We start from the raw sequence: 23,940 nt of genomic DNA, 5'->3' as shown, positions 1-23,940 counted from the left end.
AATATAAGGTGGCATCGAAATTCTAGGGTTCTTAGTGATATTCTTCGGCCAGTAACTTCACTTGTGATTGTGATCAATTTGATCAAGCAAATTTTTGGCTGTAATTATTTAAGTCATCAGCCCAAATTTCATCAATCTATGTCAAAGACATTAGGAAAAATATCTATTATATAAAAGATTTGATCAAAAAGTAACGGGAATTATTCATTTTCTCAGAAAATACTCATAGTAATCCCTCTGGAACGCCTCTTTTGGTATCGTCTTGAGCACGGTTTACGATTTTGCCTTTATCTCATCTATTGTTGTCCTCTGAGTATCCTTTTGAGCTTGGAAAATAGGAAAAAGTTACAGGGGTTATGTTCGCAGATTAGAGTGGTTGCGTCACCACAACGGTGTTGTGTTTCACCAAGAACTGTTGGATAAGCAAAGCGGTATGAGCCGGTGAGTTGTGGTGCAAAATTCACGAGTTGTCTCTCGTGTTCTTGTCGTTTTCTCCTGATTGCGTAAACTTGTAAGTCCTTGTTAACTGTTGGACCGGGAAGTAAAAATTCATGATCAACTATTCCATTGTAGTCTAAGAAAACGATTAGAAAGACCCTCACATTTGACCAGATTGATAAACTCGTATCTGTGACGTAGTATCGTCGCCAAAGGCCTTCTTTAACATTTTGAATGATTCCGTGCACTGAATTAAGTTTTTTTAACACAAAATACCATACAAACTCTCTGATCCGACATTTTGCTACACAAAAAATCGGTAAGAGTGGGGGTGAGGTAAGTCTTACTCATTCGCTCGGTAATCACAAACTAAACGTGCCTAAATTGACAAATACAAAAAAAGAATCAACTCGATAGACAAGATACAATACGCGCATTTTAAAAATTTCCGTTACTTTTTGATCAAACCTCGTATATTATTAAATCGCAACCAAGCTTTCTGCGACATATATTTATATAAACCTGTTTACTTAAAATTAGATCTTCTGCCGGCTTTTAAGAGTAGGTACCGCAAAAACCCGCCTCACCCTGTATATTCCAATGAAGCACCTCTCCGCCGTGGATATTTTTATCAACGACGCTGGTGAGACCTAGTAAAGAAATATATAGAGGGCACGCTAGCGCTTGGCTCAGTTTATGATATATCTCACGCGAGCTGCAAGCTATATAGAAATCATTGCGACTTGCTCGTCAACGAAGAAAGCATTGAGAAATTTATTTTTAGGCAGTATTAATTAAAACCGTTCTGTGATAAAGAGACATTATTTCTTTCAGTCAACATTACATATCTTCGTATTATTGTTTATGTTTATTAAGTTTCTTTAATTTAGAAAAATGACTAAATCGGATCTGGACAGTTCTCTTGACAATATTCTTGTGCAACTTGGTGATTTCGGCAAATATCAGATATTTGTTTTCAGTCTAGTTTGTGTCGCGGTCATTTTGCACTCTGCGGTTCACGTGGCTTATGTTTTCACTGCCATGGACCTGGACTACAGGTAAATTTTCATTTTTGAGTAAAATGTTATTATTTTAATTATAAATTAGATACCTACTTTTAAATCACATAATTAGAAGGTAGATAAATACATCGTTAGGGCCACTTTTCACACAAGGTACATAGGTATTTAGTCTCAGAAACTTTTCATCTTTGCAGTTTTTTGGTCAAAATTGTCAAATGTGACAGTTTATAATTTATTTGTTTATCTAGTTTCATTAAACGGATGAGATGTCATAAATTTATTTAATCTCTTATTACTTACTTTATGTTTGAGAATTTATAACAAATATTGACAAAAATTTAAAGAAAATAATATTTTTTTTGTATTACTTTTGTATTACTCGCTTCTTTTTCTAAAATTGATAAGGAATTGAATTTAGTAGCACGATTGTTTTCCCAAAAACGTAATAATTTTTTTTATTTTTCCAATTCGTCCTTATTTATGCAATTTTGATATTAATTAATTCTAACATCTGAAGGGTTTCACTGATATAATATTTGTTTTGTCCACAGCAAGCACCGTATGCAGATTTTTTATTTTTTATCGTTATTTTTGGAGAAAGACTCCTCGCGTTTTATTAAACAAATATCAAGGGACAAAAAAGTTTCTAAATTCAATGGCTTTCTAGCCAACTAATAATTTAAACATTTTTTTCTGGTTCCAAAGACAAGGGGGCAAATGAAAAAGTGTCCTAAGGGGGTTTCTCGCCAAAAAGCGTAGTACTGTGAGATTCGGCATGTCATAAAACCCCCGTGTACCAAATTTAGTGATTTTCGTACAACATGGTTTTGAGATATAAAAAAGATTTCTTATGGACAGATTTCAGTGGGCTGTAACTCTAAAAGATGGGGCCAGTTGGCAAAAAGAAAAAATACGGGTCCCCTAAATTTGTCTTAAGAATCTATGACCAAATTTTGTTACATGAATTTCGGGACACCCTGTATATTTCATTGTGTGATTTTAAAGTATTTGCATACTGCAAATATGTTTGTTGTTGTGGCACCGCACCGTAGCAAAACCCACAGAAATAACATTATATAAGAAATGGCATAAATATAAATACTTCCACACAATATTAATATTACAGACTGTATAGCTTCGCCCTAAGCTATTTTGTCTGTGTTAGTAGTACCAAAATAATATAAAATTAATTTGCGTTTGTAATAAGTATATGTAAGGATCGATGTTAAAGAAAATCTGCCATTTTCACTAATTATCGTATTCATTACATTATTACATCCTTCGAGCATTAAAAATAAAATAACGTGCTAAATTTACGATATGCAAAAAAGATGAAAGTTTGTGCAAAATGCTCTAGGTTACAGTATATAGCACATAATAGGTAATTAATTTTTTTTATAAGGTGTTAAATCTAGGAATCCACTTAACAGGTATTGCTAAAGGGCAATACTTTATTTAATATAAATTACTCAGTGAAAACGTAATAAAAAACACGGTTCAAGCGCTTTTGGCCTGTTAATTGAATAGTCCATTAGAATTTTTAGCAAGGGGTTAATGTAACTAACTTCCTGTTGATATATTGATAGGAGGTCGACAATCCAGAAAAATTATAATGAATTGATTGTACCAAAATTTTATCTTTTAAATAAATATACAGAGTAATCCAGGTTTTAATAGGAAAACTAAAAGTTAAAACAAAGAGTTTCGTATAAGAACGAATCGTAAATGCTTCATTTTCAATACAGTGTTACATTTTCTAACATATTTTGACGTTTGGACGTTTAACGCAGACTGATGAAACTTGGACCACTGATTTATCTATAGTAGGATCATATTCGATGCAAAGTAATAAATCATTGCCTGTCAAGGGATCCAGTGCCATACGCTTTTAAGGGTTTTAGAAATTGAATAATTTCTTTTTACATTATGAAGGGACGAAGGGGTCAGTTCACGTCTGGCACCCTTGTTCCTACAAAAATTCGTTTATTCTCTTAAACTATTTATTTTAAATGTAATTTATTATAAATCCAATTTGTTTTTTAAATTCCACGTATGTACTACATTTTAACTCTGTACGCACCACTGTTGTTTACTTGTTTTTTGGAGTCGCTCTCTGATTTACAATCAAGCTCGCCAGGACTCGATTTTGATTATTTCTGGGGTGTGGACTTTTGCTTATAATCTACAGATTTTGGTGTTATACAGAGCGTTCTTTTGAACTCCTACAAAATTGATGTATGGTGATAATATGCGTTTAAAACTTTTTCTTCTTTCGGGCAATAATGACAACTATTTTTTATTTGATAGGTGATACCATTTGGAAGTTTTTTGGGCGTCATGTAATTAAATGAGCCGTTTGGGTATAAAACATATTTTTTAAATGTATGCATTCTCTTGCCACCCATATTACAGTACTTAACAAAGTGCTAGTAGGCTCTGATTTTGTAGGTTGACTGTAATTTCAGTTCGATCTTTAAGTCATTGTACGTGCCAATTCTGTTTTACTAGAAGCGGAATAATACCTAAATATTTACAATGAACATGTGTATGCTCAAGAAAATCCGTATGCTGTGAAAATGAAACATTATCTGCATGAATTTCGAAAATCGATTAATACGTATTCCAGTTATTTACAAAATTCAAAAAAATTTCACTTACTTTGAGGCCATCTAACGGCTAAACGAAGCGATTTCGGATATATGTGAATATGTGGTCTTTCGTTGCACACGTAATTCTGGGATACCCTGTATAGCGTGATATATCAAGAGCTTCAAATATTATTGTTGTAGAAATTAATTTTGTTCTGAAACAAATAACTTCATATACATTTTTCTAAAACGAGTATTTTTCTTTTTATTAAAATTTTTAAAATTAAAAAGTCTAGGGCTCAAAAACTTATCCAAATTAAATGAAAATTAACGTATTTGTACGCCAACTTGTCGAATTTTTATCTCTAAGTAGATGTATCACTGATCCGAGTGTTATATTTAATATGTTCTCAAAACTATTTGAGAAAATATCTTATTTTTTTAACTTAAGCACCCTGTATCTCGAAAACATTTTTTTCTTAATATAATTTGTTCTGTTATCTACCAAATGAAGTATCTGGACCATCCTACCCTGTTATTAATTGAATTAATTACGTTTAATTAATTAAATTTAATTAATTAATTTAATTGATATTATTTTCATTTATCTTCTCTCTTTACAATGAGAACTAAATGTTAGTATCTTTTGAGTAATTATTGATGCTTTCTTTAAAATAAACTTTTTTGCACGCTATCGATATGCCATATCAACACCTTCTAACACAGTAGAATTTTTTCCATGAAAAATCTTGTTTGAAAATTGGTTTTTGTTTTCAACAGAGTTTTCGATATATCCCTCAGCTGCAGAGGACGAACGACACCCACCGTGCCTTTTAAGGCCTAAAATTACTTGATTTTTCCATTTTATGTCCAATATATCCCTCTTAAGAAAAGCAATTGTATCATATTTTGAAATATCGACAACTTTATGCAAAAATAGTGTAGCTTTGAGCATAGAGTATTCAACCCATAAGCTTCCTGGAGACTTTAGGGTTTCGTTTCTTGAAAAAAACGCCTTTTCTGTTACATTTTCAAAGTTCTTATTACACCACGCTGCAAATAGCTTGAAGATTTTCTCGCATATCTCTTTGGACTTCTCGGGAATTATGACTGAACATCCTACTTACCAAGCATTTTTTTAGTCTGGATCGTCACTTTCTTGAATCATAACTTACAAGAAGCTCAAGTTGGAGAAATTTCTAATGACTGCAGATGTCACTTGACAAAAATATTCGGTCTCATAGTAACCAAAGCTAGATAGGTCAGGAAAATAAGCTGGGAAATTACCATTTCGCGACTTTTTGTTTCGGCAAGCTGAATTTATCACTATAGATGCTAAATATTATGTACAGTAACGTATTAGTTTCCACAGTCATAAAAATGGGGGGAAGATTGTTTACAGGGTGGTTAATTGTATAATTTTTACGTAATTTCACGTTTTTTGCTTAAAAGTTTCTTCCGTTCATTTCCACGAGAAAACAGTAAACTATTTTTTTTTTCGTCTTCAAAGGACCTACAAAAATAGCCCTCGAGCGTCAAAAAATATTGATTAGATCAAAAGTTATAAACAAAAGAAGTTTATTTATGACTTTTGAATTAAACATTTATTAACTGCGGTATTATTACCAGAACGTTTTGGCATCGCATCCTCCCATTCCTTATCACTGTCTAATAACTCACACGAAATCTGGAATCGGTAAGTTGAATAGTTTACAAGTTATGGCCTTATAAACAAATTATTAGTCCGAACGATCCCGAGGATCTTCCACAATCGCACTGATTTTTTTGATGGTAGATTTCATAATAATACATTAAAATATATCATTTTTTTTTAATTTCAAATTTGCAACCTGGATTTTTTTTTATTTTTTAGCCTTAGTTGCAAAATGAAATATATGACGCACGAGCGTGATATAGTTATATATTATTACATATTCGGAAAGCTTATGAAAAGAGTTTTAAGTTAAAAACAAATCGTCAAGATTCGTTGAAAAACAACGGAGTTACAGACTGTCAAAGTTGACGGCCTATTGTTAAACAAATTAGGTTGGTAGCGGCAAAAAAAATACTGTCGTAACCGGCAACCCGAGTACTTTCCCAGGTAAAAATATTTTATTTGTGGAACTATGTTAAGTGTATAAGAAATATTGTCAAAAGTTAATGGGTCACTTGATTTTCGGCGAGTCTAGGCGCGGCGGAGGTGAGGGGGAAACGAACGACAGCGAGTCCGAAGAAAATGACGATAATATTCATAGTCCTGCCGTTAAATAAGCGAAATTCGCTTGAAAATAATATATTTGACAGCCTGTAACTCCGTTGTTTTTCAACGAATCATGACGATTTTTTTTAATATGAAATTAATAAAAAAATGATAGATTTCAATTTTTTATTATGAAATCTACTACGAAAGAAATCAGTGCGATTGTGGAAGATCCTCGAGATCGTCCAGACTAATAATTAGTTAATTTATTTATAAGGCCATAACTTGTAAACTATTCTACTTACCGATTCCAGATTTCGTGAGTTATTAAACAGTGATACGGAATGAAAGAATGCGATGCCAAAACGTTCTGGTAAGAATAACGCAGTTTATAAATATTTAATTCAAAAGTTCTTCTGTTTATAACTTTTGATCTAATCAATATTTTTTGACGCTCGAGGGCTAGTTATGTAGGTCTTTTGAAGACGAAAAAAAAAAGTACTTACTGTTTTCTCGTGGAAATGAACGGAAAAAAGTTATAAGCGAAAAACCTGAATTTACGTAAAAATTATACAATTAACCACCCTGTAAACAATCTTCCCCCCATTTTTATGACTGTGGAAACTAATATTTTATTGTACATAATATTTAGCATATATAGTGATAAATTCATGTACGACTTGTTTGTTTTATATATTTATTCAACATTTGAGCGTGCAAAAAACGGCATTAAGTGTCTTACTGGTTTCGGATATTTTGGAGATCTCGTCTCAACCAGTGAAGAACACTTACTAACCTTAATATGTAGTATTCTTGCTTCGACAATCTCAGAAGATTTTAGAAAATCTGTGCGGCGTTATAAAAAATGATCCATGACGTTAAAATTTATCTGAAATTATCCTGCTATAAGGAAATGATTAAATCCTTGATAAATAAGTATATTATATTTTAAAGACAATATGAACATGCAACTAAAAAATTGTATCGTGTACCTACATCTGATTTTGCTATCTTTTCATAGATAAACACGAAAAAAATAAATTTTAAATTAAAAAGAATTAAGATAATACCCACCGGTATTAATAAAATTGTCGATGCTAATCAACTTTTTTGTGCAGATACATTGTTTTTTTTCCTCATTCTCTGAGTTAGTCCTTGAAGAAATAAATGAATTACATCTAATCGACGTAAACATAAGTAAAAAATAAATTAATAATAATCAAATTTAAAATATCTTCTGCGACTCTTGCAGCGATCCATAAAATGATAAATCCGAGTGACTACCATGATCAGCAGTCGTGGTCAATAAACCACTCAAACGACAACCCGATAGTATTTTATTGTTTCTGTATATCATCACTGTCATCATGATGCACGATTGAGAACAAATTATGACCCTGCATTATGCAATTTATGTAGATTCCAAAAAATGTTTAATTAAAAATTAAAATCGTACCTCTTATTGTATAATTGTAGCTATAAATCTTTTCTTGACTCTCTTCTAAACAGGTTTAGTAACAAAAAGTATACAAAGTGCCACAAAAGAATCATGTTAGCTTATTTATTTGTTTGTTTGTTTATTTGTTTCTTTGTTTAATTGTTTGTTTATTTGCTTGTTTGTGTGTTTGTTTTATTTACATAATTATTTATTTATTTGCACCTGATGAAACTCGAAATACTCCAATTAAATTTAATTAAATTAAAATACTTCTATGTATGAACAACATAAAATAACAAATTATTTTTAATTGTAAAAAAATTACGTCATGAACAAACAAAATACAAATCTTTAATATAACCTAAAATTCAGTGGACTCAGTCCTAGCTTCTCTCTAATCCTTATAAAATATCTATAGAAAAAAATCTATACGATTAAAATACTCATAAACTTCATAATAAGTTGAACAGGACCCGTTTTTCAATAAAATGAAAGAGGTCTTGTTTGTCTGGAATTCAATAATAATAATTCAAATAATCAAATGAAACGACAAAATTTCCAAAATACTCAGTGGCTTCGAAACTGTGAAGAAGACATGATGTCTGCCAATATCTCCGCCACTGGTTGTTTGCAAACTCAGCAAATTTTTGCCTCATTTGGGATATTTAAGCAGATATTATATTTTTCAAAAAGTTTATTGCTTTAAGTAAGTCCATGTGTACATTTTTCATTAAAATGATCTAAAGCAGTGTATTCAATTTTTTTCTTTGGCGGACCCCCTTATTCTAAATTTCAGTATAACCGGAGTTAGAGTAAACGTATTTTAGTTTTAGTTAGAGCCTGTAGAGGGTTAGAGATTTGGATTAGAGATTAGATAGCAGGTAAATATGATTTTTTTATGTCATTTATTTTAATTCCTCAGTACCTACATTATCATAAGTACAATATTTACATCGAAATTTAGACAAAGATCAAGTTTTCATTTACCATTTGTAAATGAAAACTTTGAGCTTATTTATTAACATAATGGTTTTTTGTGCATGGCTGGTTGCGGAGTTTATTTTTTAAACGAACGAAAAAAAATATATATTTATTGTGGAATACTAAAAACTTATGGAATTGTTTCAGTATTATACTAGGAGATTCCTTCGCGTAACCTTTAAGACGTCCTCACATACCCCTGGTTGAATACCACTGTCTAAAGAATCAACCTGCTTTATTATAATGTAAACTCATTTATTCCACCATCGCGTGAGACAGTAGCTGACCTAAGTTGCGATTTTTCCCACAATTTAGAAAAATATGTATTTAGGTAATCACAGGGTTGCATTTAACACCACAGGTCAAAAAGGATTCAATAATAATAATAATTTTCTCACCACCACTGGCGTATATCGACCTCAAAAAGTGGGAAAGCATATGATAAATTAAGTGCAACGTTTTTAGTCAAAATTAAGAGTATTAAAAAATATTCTAGGGATTCGTGGATAAAGGGACCAACTGTCCATTATTCAGTTAAAGTAAAAAAATATATAAATTCCCAACGTGTTTCAATGGGTGGTAGAATTTCCGCAAAACCAACTTTTCGCAGCAACTTGAAAAAATGACTTGGTTCTTGCCCACAATTACATCAACTTATGACATAATTGATATGTGCGTTTCTAAATTATCTACTGCCGCTAGGAGAACTTATCCTTCTTTTTCTTATAATAATTATTAATATTATTAACGCCAAAGCGAAGTTTTGGCGTACATGTAAAACTAACGGAAACTAAAAATTTGCGAAGTAAAGATGAAATCGACATAACTTACCAGACATTTATGGGCAACGCAGAAGCATATATTAAAGACAACCCTAGTAACTTTTGGATGATTATTCACAGCAAAAATGATATTCCACAGTTATATTCCAATCCTTGCATTATAATGGGCGTCACATTGATAATGTTAATAATATTATTGTTGCATTTGCTGATGTATTCTCCAAATCTTATTGACCGTCATCTTCTTGCGCCAATAATTTATTTGCCAACGATAACATTAACAATTCTGTACATATTCTTAACGTCAACGAAACCGAAGCTTTAAAAAGTATTAAACCTAAAATAAGTATCCCGGATCCTAGCATTTCGGATAAAATGCTGTGTTCAGATTTTTTCTTTTCCCTTAAAAAAATTAATCAACTTATACCTAACTGTGCGCAGGTTACTTTATCTTTTATTTGGAAGCTTTCAAAAATATGTCCAAATTTCAAAATAGGTGGTAAATTTAACTTTCCTAATTTCGTTCCATTTCCATTAAATGTTAACTTTTGTAAAGTATGACACTAGTCGGAAATACTGTTCTCGGGACTTTCTTTTTAAAATTTTATATTATTTGACGGACTACTAGGAGTTTTTTTCTAAATTGTCTTGTTCTATCTCCAAAATTTGTCTTTAGAGGAAGCAGGACATTTTTTTTATCGACTCCTCGTACTAATATAACCAAATACTCCCCACTTCTTATAACATGTGACAACTGCAATCTGTATTCGTAGGCATTTTTAACTGGAGCTTAATGCTTTAAAACAACTTTATTTTTGATAAGTATGTAATTTAATATTTCTTTATATGTTTTAATTAGTGTGTAAGTTATACTTTTTTATTACTTTGATGATGTTTCATCATGATGTTTTTTTTGTTCAATTTTCGCCTGTAATTAATTGTTATCTTTTATACCCTCGTTCTATAATTGAGTACGACCTATTGATAGGTGTATTAAATTAATTAATTAATTAAATCAATAATAGTATTGCTTATTTATATACGTATTGAGAATAGTACATGAATAAATCTATTTTTTAGTGTTTGTTTATGCTATTTTATGATGAAATCTCGTCAATAATTCTTTTCTATTATGTGTTATTTTTTAATAATCATTAATAAATTACTATTTTTTAGATGTGAGATTCCTGCTTGCGATTCAGACACTCCTGAATACGAGCCTTCTTGGTTGATCAACGCAGTACCTTACAAAGGAAGTACACCACAAAACTGCGAAATGTATTTGCACATATCAAATTCAAGTGACGTCGTCAACGAAAATTGTTCCGCTGATAACTTTGATACCAGCCATAAGTTGAGATGTTCGTCTTTTGTTTATAAAAGTACAGAGAAAAGCATACTCCAAGAGGTAAGTTGATGAAATATCCCCATATGATATATCCCCATCAGATACACCTCTATATGAAAATGAAGGCGGTACCTAAAATAGAAACCACATTCACTTTTGAGAATCACAATATATTTTTTTAAATGGTAAAATCAACTAATAGAAATTAATTTTATTTATACAGGGTGTTTTTGAAGTCTAGTTCACAATTTCAGAGCTGTGCGCCTTAGACCATTTTAGGTCAAAAGGTTTTGCTGAACTAGAATCCGAAATAAAAGGTAATGACATTCTAAAAGTATATGACATTTTCTTTTTCAAATATATCTGAAGATATTTGAAATAGATCAGTAAAACTTAAACTATTGACTTCAATTAATTAAAGAAAAAAATTCATTGAAGAGGTATAACTATATTGTCATTGAAAACAGAAAAATTTCTTCGTTTCTAAGTTTTTTTTAAAGTTGTTGGGGGTATTTGTTTCCCAGTTATATTACAAAAAATGTGTTTTCCATTTTATTGAACCAATGAAAAATATACCTATGTTCGATTCACAAAACTAAATATACCTATAGGAAATGTCTAATCAAATTTCAGTTTCATATACAGGGTGTCTCATAATTAGCTGCCAGCCCTGAACAGGCCGATTCTATGATCAAAACTAAGTGAAAAAGTTTATATGAACATGGGTCCGGAAATGCTTCCTAAGGGCACAGGGACCCATTGAAGAGGGAGGAATGGAAATCATTTTTTTGCAATATCTCTCAATCGGGTTGTGATAAATGAATGAAATTTGGTATACACAGCTAAATTTTGATGAGCAATTTGATGGACTAATCCATTTATTTCCACAACTCCATTGGGGTGGGTACGGGGGGGCTCTTGGTACTTTGCGTGTGTAACTTTTTCATCTTTGACTTTTTGACAAATTGGACAGCAAATTCCGATTTCCCGAACTGTTTTACGTTAAAAATGTACTCTTGTTTAAATTACTATGAAATTGACCAAAGTGGGATTAATTCAAGAGCGATTTTCTCAGAAACCGTTAAAGATAACGATTTGAAACAAGAGTACCTCTTTAACGTAAAACAGTTCGGGAAAACGGAATTTGCTGTCCAATTTGTTAAAAAGTCAAAGATGAAAAAGTTACACACGCAAAGTACCAAGGGCCCCCCCGTACCCACCCCAATGGACCTTGTGGAAATAAATGGATTAGTCCATCAAATTGCTCATCAAAATTTAGCTGTGTATACCAAATTTCATTTATTTATCACAACGCGATTGAGAGATATTGCAAAAAAATGATTTCCATTCCTCCCTCTTCAATGGGTCCCTGTGCCCTTAGGAAGCATTTCCGGACCCATGTTCATATAAACTTTTTTACTTAGTTTTGATCATAGAATCGGCCTGTTCAGGGTTGGCAGCTAATTATGAGACATCCTGTATAGTTTAACCATCAAAAGACCAAAGTTTTTTAGACGTTATATCTCCTACAGAGTTTCTCAGATAATTGAAAATTTTCAGCAATGATTTTTTTAGATATTTGGTTATATTTTATGTAAAAGTGTATTTAAAACAAAAACATCCTGTAAATATTATTTGCAAAATAACCAGTTTTAGAATTATTTTCGATTTTTTTAACTGTGCAATAAGTTGATTTTAAATTTAAATTAATTCGAAAATGACTCGCTTTTGATGAAGTGACTAATCGACATATGTGTGTAATAATTCACCATTAATTAATTAGTTGAACCCTTAACCCAAACTTCATCGATCTATTCTTCACAGATATTTGTAACGTTTTTTAATTTCTCGGAAACCAGTGACTTTGGCGCATTAAGACTTTTTGACCTAGAATATCCTGACAATTAATGACCTAAAATTATGACATGGACTAAAAGAACATCCTGTATACAATACTGATATAAATCTGCAGCCGTTTTTAAAATTATTTTTAGGCTTTAGCTGCCAATAGCTGTGTTATAATTTTTTTAAATATATGACCTATGATAACAGTTCAATATTTATCGTATTATGTAGCGAACTAGTAAGTACAGAATATCGTTTACTTATTATGTCAGTCAAATGCCAGTGTTGTTTATCTTCCATAAATACTCGTACATATTTATGTATTAGTAAATATTTAAATAAAGATTGCTACTTATTTTAGTATAGTAGTATAGTATCAATTCAGTTCAATATATTACGTAATTTTTGCATCGGAATTAGAACTCAATTAGGAACGAAAAAATTTATTTTTAAACAATATTTTCTTTCAATTTTATTATTAAAAATAAATCATTTTCATTATAACGGAATTACAGAGACTACTGGTAAACAGTGATTGATTTTACTCATTAAAATAATGATACAAGCTCCTATAAAACTTTATTAAAAGCTCAAAATTGACGAAGTTGTGTAGACAAAGACTATTTTTTAAGTTGCCGTAACTTTTTTTCAGTTAGGCCAATTTTTTTCATTTTTGGAATTTATGTTTTTGATAACAATAAAACGGTTCTTGATTACAAAATATTTACAGTTTCCCAAAAAATCAGAGGACTCAATATTATGGATATTTAAGACACCTTACGGAAAGGTCCTCTTTTAAGTTGATAATCTTAATTTTTAATAGTCAATAAACGAAACAGAATTTTAATATGTAAATGAAATTTGTTTTATAATTATAATTGTCAGGATAAAAATGTGACGCCGAATTATTTTTAATTACGCTGAATAATAAAGAAAAATTGTAAAATAGTAATACCTACTAATAATAATTTATCAAAATTTGAACAGAAAAGCAGTGGCGGCTCGTCGTATGAAGCAACTTATATTGTCATTATTTTCATACCTACTCTTATACTATTAACCTAAATAAACAGTTAGGTAAACTAATTTCCAATTACCTATTACATTTAACAAAAATCAAAATAACAATATAAAGTAATTGTTTGAATATTGAATATCTCGCCGCTCGCCGTTTCCATCGGCAATTCTTTGCTTGTAAGCGCATCACACTTGCCTCCTATAGTACGATCATTCTCGATGCAAAGTAATAAATCATTGCCTGTCAAGGGAACCAATGACGTACGCTTTTAAGGGTTTTACAAGTTGAATAATTTCTTTATACATTATGAAGGGACGAGGGGATCAGTTCAGGTCNCGTTTTTTAAGTTGATAATCTTAATTTTTAATAGTCAATAAACGAAACAGAATTTTAATATGTAAATGAAATTTGTTTTATAAATATAATTGTCAGGATGAAAATGTGACGCGAATTATCTTTAATTACACTGAATAATTTAAAAAAATTGTAAAATAATAATAGGTACTAATAATAATTTATCAAAAGTTGAACAGAAAACCAGTGGCGGCTCGTCGTATGAAGCAACTTATATTTTCATTATTTTCATACCTACTATTATACTATTAACCTAAATAAACAGTTAGGTAAACTAATTTCTAAAGTAAACATATATAACAATATAAAATAATTGTTTGAATATTGAATATCTCGCCGCTCGCCGTTTCCATCGGTGGGGCATTGAATACTGTTACTCCCCACTAGTCTCCGCCATAGTGAGGCCAGAAATTCTTTGCTTGTAGGCGCGTCACACTTGCCTACAATACGCTACCGTTCCCCCTCCACGCGAGGCGGTTAAAATAACGTGATTTACGAGGGAATTGAGGCCCGCTCAAAGCTGCTTATAGTTTCAGTTCGCGATTAATGTACGCGTAGCATAGTACGCAAACAGTGTCTGATGTCAGTGTGGGGGATAGTACAAAGGCTTTAAGGATAAGGACAAGGCTGGTATTAATTTAAAGTAAATAAAAAACTTTCTACATAATGAAACTATCTCACAATATTGTTTTATTTCTTGAAACACATTTTTCAAGACGTATTGACGTAAACTACTGCTCTAAACAAATTAAAATCACTAGTCAAAAAATTTCTCAATTAAGAAACGAAGAAAAATTTAAAAATATTTTTAATTATGTGAAAAATATTACTGGACTACCAAGTAAACGGGGCAAAAGTTGCGTCGAATTAGAAATATTTTCGAAATATATTTCCCCTTTACATACTCGTTTTCGGAATTTATATGATTTAATTTTTTGCTTTAATTTAATTTTGAGGAATTTCCTCAAAATTTCCCAAATATGCAAACAAATTTCCCGAAAAATCGTTTGAATATTTATTACAAATATATCCAAACGTTTTTGAAATACATAGGTTGAAAAACGAACTTAATATTTCGTATAGAGACGAACAATTTCGTAATTTCGAAGTTCAAAAAACGATAGAAATATTATACAAAGAATTTAAAATGGAATTTTCGGAAACATGCAAATTGTTTTGCCCAGTTTTAACAATTCCAGCAACAAGTGTCTCGGTAGAAAGAAACTTTTTGTGTCTTAATCGCATTAAGACTTAGAAATACTATGACACAATAGCTCTTAAACAACTATTGCAAAGTCTTAGTGCCGATCCTCAATTTTATGAAGACATTAGAAGCGCAAATTTAAAATACGGACGAATAAACCTATTTTATAAAAACAATCACTGTGTTTTTAAAATATTTTGTTACAAGTGGAGGCAAACGAAAAGCTGGCGGCGTGGTTTTATATGTAAATAGATAAGTTGGCTGGCTACCTTATGAAAATTAGTTTTTATATTTTTTCATATTTTTTAATATTCATACACCAAGTAGGAACAATTTTGTTAATTATTAGGTAAATATATAACTTTGTTTTTTTCTGTTACTTAATTTTATTGTAAATACAATTTCTAAAGTTCTGTTATTATTAATAATATAATTTTTATTTTTTCCTTATTATTTGGGAGTGGATGAATAAAATATCCAAATAGTTGCGTATTATTTTTTATAAAATCTGAATGAAAATCCTGCTCGTGAACATCAGTTTTTCTATAATATTGTAAATGCAACTAAAAATTTCCAGATGCATTTAGTCGTTTGACCTTAAAAATTATTATTTTTTCTTTCTTCCCCACCTAGTAAAAAATCCACGGGGCTCATCTAATTACAACGTAACGAGCCACTGCAGAAAACTTAATTCATAAATTTACCGTGTTTTTTTTCGGTTACTATAAACTTGGAACAAGAGTATCTTTTTGTAATACAGCTTCTTTATATACTATTTGAAGTAGATTAACATAAGTATAGGATTATATGAGACATTCTTCTTAATTTACTTAGCAATAATAGTATAATAAACGTATCAAGTGGAAAATATTTTATCTAGTCGTGAATTAACCTGTAGCTCTGTGCAAACATAACAACATAAAGATTTCATTCAATTTTCAACAATAGAAACATTTAATTATTTTGATTTATGACAGGATGTATTCCAGCACGCACTTTTAATTTATTAATTCGCATAAATATACGCTGTAGTTGTCAACAGCCTAAAATTTATCTAACCTAACACGTAATTAGATAAAAAAAATACCACAAAATTTTACTAGGTCATTAATACGGAGGCAACGAGTGTTTTAGTAATTGAAGGTTCTGAATGATGGGTCATTTCCTTCATAACAATTTTAAGGTTCAGAAATACGTTGTTTTAATCAGGTACCTGTAAAGCTACGAAACTTATAAGAAATAAACATGTTTTTGTTTACTAACAATTCAACATTTGTTTTGGGAACACCATTTTTTCGTCCATCATTTGAACTTGACAACGTTTGCATATATATGTATACAATGCAACTAAATTATCCTATTAATTTAATAAATATTTTAGCAGCATTGCTTTCTACATTTTCATATAAAATTTTCTATTTTCGTTCTGTATACATACATGACCTACATTAAGATAGTACGAGTGCCGACATTGAAGAAGCCTTGAACTAGTGTAAACCTGATCATATTAACAATTTATGAAGTGCAAAAATGTATGCATAATATATTATTCTGCTCGAATAAAAAATACTGTCAAGGAGATCAAGGAAGGTTTCACATACGGTATTAAGGTCAAAATTTACATGCAAAAAATTAAAATGCGACATTAGTCAATGAGTATTCTTCTAATTTTAAGATTTGTTTGTAAAAGATAAAGCGACACTCAAACTGGTTAAAACTACTACATACTGCAATATTTCACAAACATGTCGCGGGATCTTGACCCAAATTCAGGGTCATAGTAAAATTAATTTTATTGCGTTAAGTATATTTATAAGTCAAAATTTTGACCTAATGGAAAAAATTAACAATGTCCATTTTCCAGTACGACTTACACTGTGACGACAACTTATGGAAAATAACAATGGTCGGAACTGTCAACAGCATCGGCCAATTCTTCGGATTGTTTGTATCTGGCATTGTTTCAGACAAGTAAGTATTTTTTTCTGCTTTTTCCATATATTCATAGTTTTTATTTAACCTTCTACGTATAATCTTATGTTTTAGGTATGGTCGAAAGCTTGTATTAATTTGGGGAATGGTTGTCTGTTCCATTTGTGGAATAATACGTACCTTCATGCCAACCTATGAATTGTTTCTCGTCTTTGAATTCCTCGATGCTGCATTTGGTTCTGGAACATATATTTGTGGATTTGTTTTAGGTAATAAAATTTTACGATTAATTATCTCTAAAATATGAAACAAACAAACAAATGAGTAATTCGTTATGTCTAGAAAGAGAAATTCAAGCAAGACAAGATCCTAACTGTTGATATTACGGGGAACAACTATTTTATGCTCTGCATGGCCCAACTAGTATTAAATTACACCAACAATATCTAGTAAACAGTTAGTAATAAATATAAACCTTGTTTTTGCATTTTTGAGTTCTGGTTTTGAAGACTTCAATTGGTAAGATTTTTTAGAAGAGAAATTTGAATTTAATTGAATTAACTTACCACCTTTACAATAAATTAAACTACAAAATAATAGAACATATACACATACTGATATAATTGAAGTTGTTAAAATAATGTAATTATTCACTACAATAAAAATACATAATATCGAGTGTCTTTAAATTCACGTAAGATTTGATTTTTGCGCCACTTGTGCGGTAAAGTGTAGTCAACGAAAAAAAAGACAGCGTAACAGCTGACAGTTCTGAGTTATTAAAAACAGACAAATTCGACATTTCGAGAAGCTCTCTACAGCATATTCTCATTAAAGATTTACATCATGCTTACAATGTTCAATATATACCCAAGAAGTCTAGGTACTAACCACGCAGAGCAAAGAGAATAGTAGAATATAATTATATTTTTTAGAAAGTAATAACATTTCTGTTTATCAAAATTTATAATATAATAATTAGGAAAATATCAAATAGTTTTGACAGGGATTAACTGAGTAGTGACAAAAAGACAAGAAGAAAATTATTAATATTGATTTCATTTCATTAAAATAAAATCATAACAGAATTCAATAATATCTGTCTTAATAAATGTATAATCTTCATATCCAAGAAATATATTCTTGGAATATACTGTTTATAGATAACATAATAGAAATTCCTTTTATTGAAAATCCATCTCGACTTCAAAGGCTGGTATCTTAAATTAGCAACACAAAATTTAGAATTATAAATTGTAACTTTGTTATAAATTGAAAACAAATTTTCGATTCAATGTTCAACTTTGATTAAACCAGCTTTAATTAAATCATCTTTCAACTTGCTTTATTTGTGTGGCAAACTACTTAACTGATATTTAATAAAATTAGGTAATTAACTGTAATTATTTTCCAAGTACCAATTAATTATTACGATACTACGATTATATGTATATTAGTTTACAGTATGTCTATCTTTTAAACATGTTGTTAATGCTAACACTAAAACGTTTTTTATCAAAGTACAACTTTCTGGTTATCTTCCAAATTGAGTGACTTCGATATTTAGAATAAATAATATAGTACCTACTTAATAAAATAATTTTGCTTGTCTAAGGTTTTAGTTTTAAAATTTTCTTTCATATTCTTTTAAAATATTTTGCAGGAGTGGAATTAGTAGGACCAAAGACAAGAGTTTTAACTGGTATATTAGCCAGTTCGTGCTATGCCGTTGGAGAAGTTTTCACAGCTGGGGCCGCTTGGATTATTAAATCTTGGAGGTAAGTTTATAATCCACTACTTCCTATCATTTTCTTTATTTTCAATCATTTAATTTATCTCTTTCCATTGCGGCAATGTTGTCGATCTAAGTATTCCATTGATTTTTATGGTTTTCAGCTTCTCAACATATATGGTCTTGTATTGCAAATATACAGGGTGTGGCATGTATAATCTATAAAAATTAAACTACAGCTTCCTAACGATATTTGTAATAGAAAAGTCTTATACGAAAAAGTTCTACTTTTGCGTTTTTTTTTTTTCGTAAATTAAAGTTCAATTATGGATCAAAATATTTTCTCTGAAACGGTCCCGTCCGTGTGCTGTATTTTTGGCAAATTTTTCAGTGCAACAGTACAAACTAAGTAAAATAGATATTTTAAAAAAACTGATATTTTCTTATTATAATAATAAATAGTAATTACTATCTTAAATGCATTGTTGTTACTGCGTGCCCAAAATGAAACAAAATTTACCAATGACTTCAAGTGACCATTGGAGTTAGATCGGGTGACCGAGGTAACCACGGCACAGGACCAAAGCGTCGAATCCATCGCTGAGGAAATTTTTCATTCAAAAGTGTCGTTACTAAACTTCTCGAGTGCTGTTTGGAGGAGTCATGTCTTGAAGATAAAACATGCGTGCCCAAACTTGTAACGCCACATCGTCCAATAATTCAGGCAACCGGTTTTCCAAAATGTCAGCATACTTTGGTCCATTTAGTCGTTCTTCAAAGAAATAGGGACTCACAAGTATATCGCCTATTATGCCAGCCCAAACATTTACCGCGGCGAGAACAGATGTTAAAAATGAGTTTCCCTAATCACGTGAGGATTTTCATCGGCCTATATGTCCATAATATGGAAATTCACTTCATCACGGGTAAATGTCGCCTCATCTGTTACACAAACATAAGCGGTAAAGTCTACTTGATTGGCACATTGCCGTAAAAATCATCTGCAAAAATGCATTCGTTGATCACAATCCGGGGGTAAAATATGGTTGCAGATGATAGGGGAGCAACTGCTGGCGCCTTAAGATACGATGTACGGTACGAGATGAGATTCCTACTTGCTGTGCGAGTCGTCGAGTACTAATTGTGGGGTCTTCGTCAAGATTTTCCAATACTGCATCTTCAAAATTAAGGTTCGCGTCCTTTTCCTCGAGGAATAACACTTCCCGTATCTCGAAGCTACTGAACGTACTGTAAGATTGTATTTGCACATGGGGGGTGACGTTGTGGCCATCGTTCCCGGTACAACCTAGTCAAAACACTTCCAAAGTTTTTAATAAACAGGATCGGGCTTCATTTTCGTTGAATAAATGAACTTTAATTTACAAAAAAAACGCGAAGATATAACTTTTTTGTATAAGAGTTTTCTATTACAAATATCATCAGGAAGATGTAGTTTAATTTTTATAGATTATACACGCCACACCCTGTATACAGTACTTATATGCCATCACCCTCTTCCTTTACTGTAATTTGCAGTCTATTATAGACCTTATTTCCTTTTGTTCCTATATAAACATTTTCAGTGAAGGATAATACATTAATTATTTAAGTAAAACACAGTACAATACAACTCCACCTTTTTTTTCAGGCCTCTCATCTATGTACTGTATTCTCCAGGTTTCTTCCTCTTAGTCTACCTCTGGATATTGCCCGAGTCTATACGATGGAACTTAAGCAAAGGCAGAATAGAAGAAGCCAAGAAAACACTGAGGACGACAGCAAAATTTAACGGGATAGAACTATCAGAAAACGCTCTAGAGAAACTGTCCAGTGTCGATATCGACACACACCTAAAAGAAGTGAACACCTTGAAGGATGCTTGTAAATCTACCAAGCTGATATTGAGGCTGATCAACTGTTGTTTTTGTTGGATTACTTGCACTTTCTTATTTTACGGACTGACGCTAAACTCAGTAGCGCTGGCTGCTGGAAACAGTTATCTTGATTTCATTTTGACTGCCCTGGTGGAGATACCCGCATACGTCTCTTGTCACTACATGCTTGAGTATTTCGGAAGGAAGAAATCCTTGACCGCCTCCTATTTGATCACTGGAATGGCCTGCGTTGCGTTTATTTTTGTTCCATCAGGTAACTTCATCCAATTGATGCTATAATTTTAATTATTTTTTCGCATTTTTCAAATATTTCTATAAAATAAAAATTAATTTTTTTAATCTTTCTCACTTCCATCTAATATATTAAAGGGCCACGCACAATTACATTAAAAAGTCGGCTCGGTCTAAATTGAAAATTGCTGTGGATACGTGGAATTTTTGGCCTCTGGAATGAAGGTCCGATCAAAACAACCCCGGCAGATGTTTTTTTATGTCTGTTTTTGGCCATTTTTACTCCTTGCGTATATGCGTTTAACCCCGGAAAGGGGTTAAACGCCAAACGAAGCGATTTCGGATATAAATGAATTAACCTAAGTCTGCCTATTTTGAGTCCACGAATCTGTGGTTTTCCGTTGTGCACGTTATTTTGGGACACCCTGTACATATAACCTATTCTACAAGCCACAGTTAAGTCTTAATCACTCCACTACGGTATAATTAAATAGAAAATTTGAAAATAAAAAAACAGATAAACAGTCAAAAAACGTAACAACAGACGAAAAAATAAAAAAAACAAACATAAAAGATGAAAACAGACAAATAGAAATAAAACAAAAGAGATCAAGAGGTCACCACCTCTACGCCGTCAGATGATCTCGGGTGCCGCGAAGTGTGAGCAAAAATGAGGGATAACGTTTTTTTGCACCAGTAACAAGGATCGCACAGACATATGTAGATTTTGGATAAGGAGATTTGGTCGCTGATATACAAAAAGCGTTTTCACCTGCTTGAAGGGTGATTTTGGCGCGTGACATTATGTTTTTGGATTGTATCATCCTCAGAGACGGAGATGGAGGAGAACGGGTCGGTGGAAGAGATCAGAGACGCATTTAACCACTCTTGGGGTTGGTTCTTGGCCATTGGGAGGGAGGGTATATGTGCGTTTAACCCGTCTTTGGAGTACTTATCGGCCAGTTTAGGAGGAGGGTTTAGGGTGCCTTCCTTGCAAATGAATGACATCTCTATCCGCATTGCGTTTCTGCTCCACTATACATGTGTCTGAAATGCTACAAAAATGGAGTAAAAATGACCAAAAACAGACAAACAAACCGTCTTGTCTGTCAAAGTTTTTTTGATCGGAACTTCATTGCCGAGGCCAATAATAACTCCATAGCAATTTTCAACGTTCACCGAGACCACTTTTAATATAATTAGTGCATGCTTGATAATATCTATTTTCCTGTAATCTACATTTAGATTTCTCAATGATTTTGAACTAGCTGGAACTAGCTATCGTCGCTATTTATTATAATCCAAAAAAACCTTTGATATAAATAAATTTGTAGTAATAAACGTTTATTACCTTGCTTACTTATTAATTCTTATCATTTAATTCACATTTCTCAACATTGTAAATATTATTGTAATATTTGTTAAAGCAGTACGATTACATAATAAAAAAATGCTTATCTTAGATAGAAGGCTGCAAATGGAATTTATTGCAAACTGATTTTAGACAATCAATCGACTCATTTTTATAATATGAAATATGTTAATGAAGCATTTGATGTGCATGGCATATCTAAAGATAACGCAGCCCCACAAAAAAAAAGGTCGTGATCTGGATGACTGACCATGGCATTCCTATGTATTTTTCCACGCTCAATCCGAATCTGGGGTCAAAAAATTTCGTATACCGCTTAACTTTTTTTGCAGAGCCAAAAATATTCCGGCTAATGCGCAGTAAAAACAAGAAAAAAATTCCTCTCCCACATCTATGTCCGGAAGGATATAGAAGTAGAAGGGGTACCAAACCCTTCGGAGGAGCCCGATACATAGGTCCAGATCACGACTTTTTTTTTGTGGGGCTGTGTAATCATTACAGTAGTGGAATGGAATGTTAATTTGACAATTAAAGAGAGATATTTCACACTCATTAACACATTTCTGGATTTTTCAATTCATCATATCTTTATTTATTATCTGTGTATGACTTGCTACACCGGCATTTGTTTTTTAGACTCTCATGTCGGCAGCCTCTCAGTTTATTTGCTGGGTAAATTTGGGGCCACAGCCGCCTTTACAAACCTATACGTTATCACAAGCGAAATGTTTCCAACGACCATGAGACACTCTTTTATGGGAACCTGTTCCACTTTCGGAAGGTTGGGGTCTATGATAGCTCCACAAACACCCCTTTTGGTAAGCGTCAATATTGAAAACATTTTTAGTTGCCAGCTAAATGACACTTTTTATACGTAAACATAAACAATACAAGTTTTCCGACGTGAAACATATGAAGGAGACTTTTATTGTCCACGGCTGTACTTTACAAAACGATTTGTTCTTTTCTCAGGCTCAGCTTTGGACGCCTTTGCCGCTCGTCAGTTTTGCAGTGATGTCGATTATCGCAGGATTCCTGACGTTACTCTTCCCTGAAACCTTAAATATTGAACTACCTGATACCATCCAAGAAGCAGAAAATATTTCCAGACGCCGCAAAATTTCTGAAAAGCAGGAAAAAAAAGAAAAGAGCTAATTTTTTATTGTTAATCGAGGTTTTTTATATTCTATTCAAACGGGTACATATGTAAATATATGTAGTATTAAATTAATGTTATTTATTAAATTTCTGAATTCCAAATTATTTGTTAAAAGATGTATGTATTCTATATTAGAATTAATTGTGTGAATTCATGTGAATTTGAGAGATTTTTAAATAAACTTGTTTCGTTTTTTATCATTTGAGCAAATCAATGAAGCTGGAATTAGTTTGAGTTTCTATCTCTATTATACAGAACGTTTCATGTAGGGCAAACTTTTTGCAAAATTTCTAAAATAATTTTTATCTAAGCTGAAAATTTCTGAAATTTGTCCAAGAAAAATTCAGAAGTGGCGGACTAGTGTTTCAGCAATTATAAAAACTACGTAGCTTAAATGTAAA

At 31.7% G+C, this 23,940-nt stretch overlaps 1 protein-coding gene across 1 annotated transcript; it reads left to right on the top strand.

Annotated features, from left to right (window-relative positions):
* The first annotated feature begins 1,151 nt into the window (after positions 1-1,151).
* Positions 1,152-23,575, top strand: LOC108905803 (organic cation transporter protein-like). The gene is made up of 8 exons (XM_018708824.1): positions 1,152-1,496; positions 10,626-10,857; positions 17,083-17,189; positions 17,265-17,419; positions 18,814-18,928; positions 20,531-21,030; positions 23,017-23,198; positions 23,353-23,575. The coding sequence occupies exons 1-8, from the start codon at positions 1,333-1,335 to the stop codon at positions 23,533-23,535; spliced, it is 1,638 nt and encodes a 545-aa protein (XP_018564340.1). The 5' UTR covers positions 1,152-1,332; the 3' UTR covers positions 23,536-23,575.
* Positions 23,576-23,940: the final 365 nt, after the last annotated feature.

Source organism: Anoplophora glabripennis, unplaced genomic scaffold (assembly GCF_000390285.2).
Source record: "Anoplophora glabripennis isolate ALB-LARVAE unplaced genomic scaffold, Agla_2.0 scaffold148, whole genome shotgun sequence".
Taxonomy (NCBI): Eukaryota; Metazoa; Arthropoda; class Insecta; order Coleoptera; family Cerambycidae; genus Anoplophora; species Anoplophora glabripennis.
The sequence above is the reverse complement of the archived record's forward strand: the minus strand, read 5'-3'. Positions and strand labels throughout refer to the sequence as shown.

Excerpts from the sequence above, each read along its gene's own strand:
- LOC108905803 (XM_018708824.1), top strand. The coding sequence starts at position 1,333 with ATGACTAAATCGGATCTGGACAGTTCTCTTGACAATATTCTTGTGCAA. Across the intron at positions 18,929-20,530 it reads TGGATTATTAAATCTTGGAG|GCCTCTCATCTATGTACTGT; the intron begins GTAAGTTTATAA and ends CTTTTTTTTCAG. Across the intron at positions 21,031-23,016 it reads GTTTATTTTTGTTCCATCAG|ACTCTCATGTCGGCAGCCTC; the intron begins GTAACTTCATCC and ends TTTGTTTTTTAG.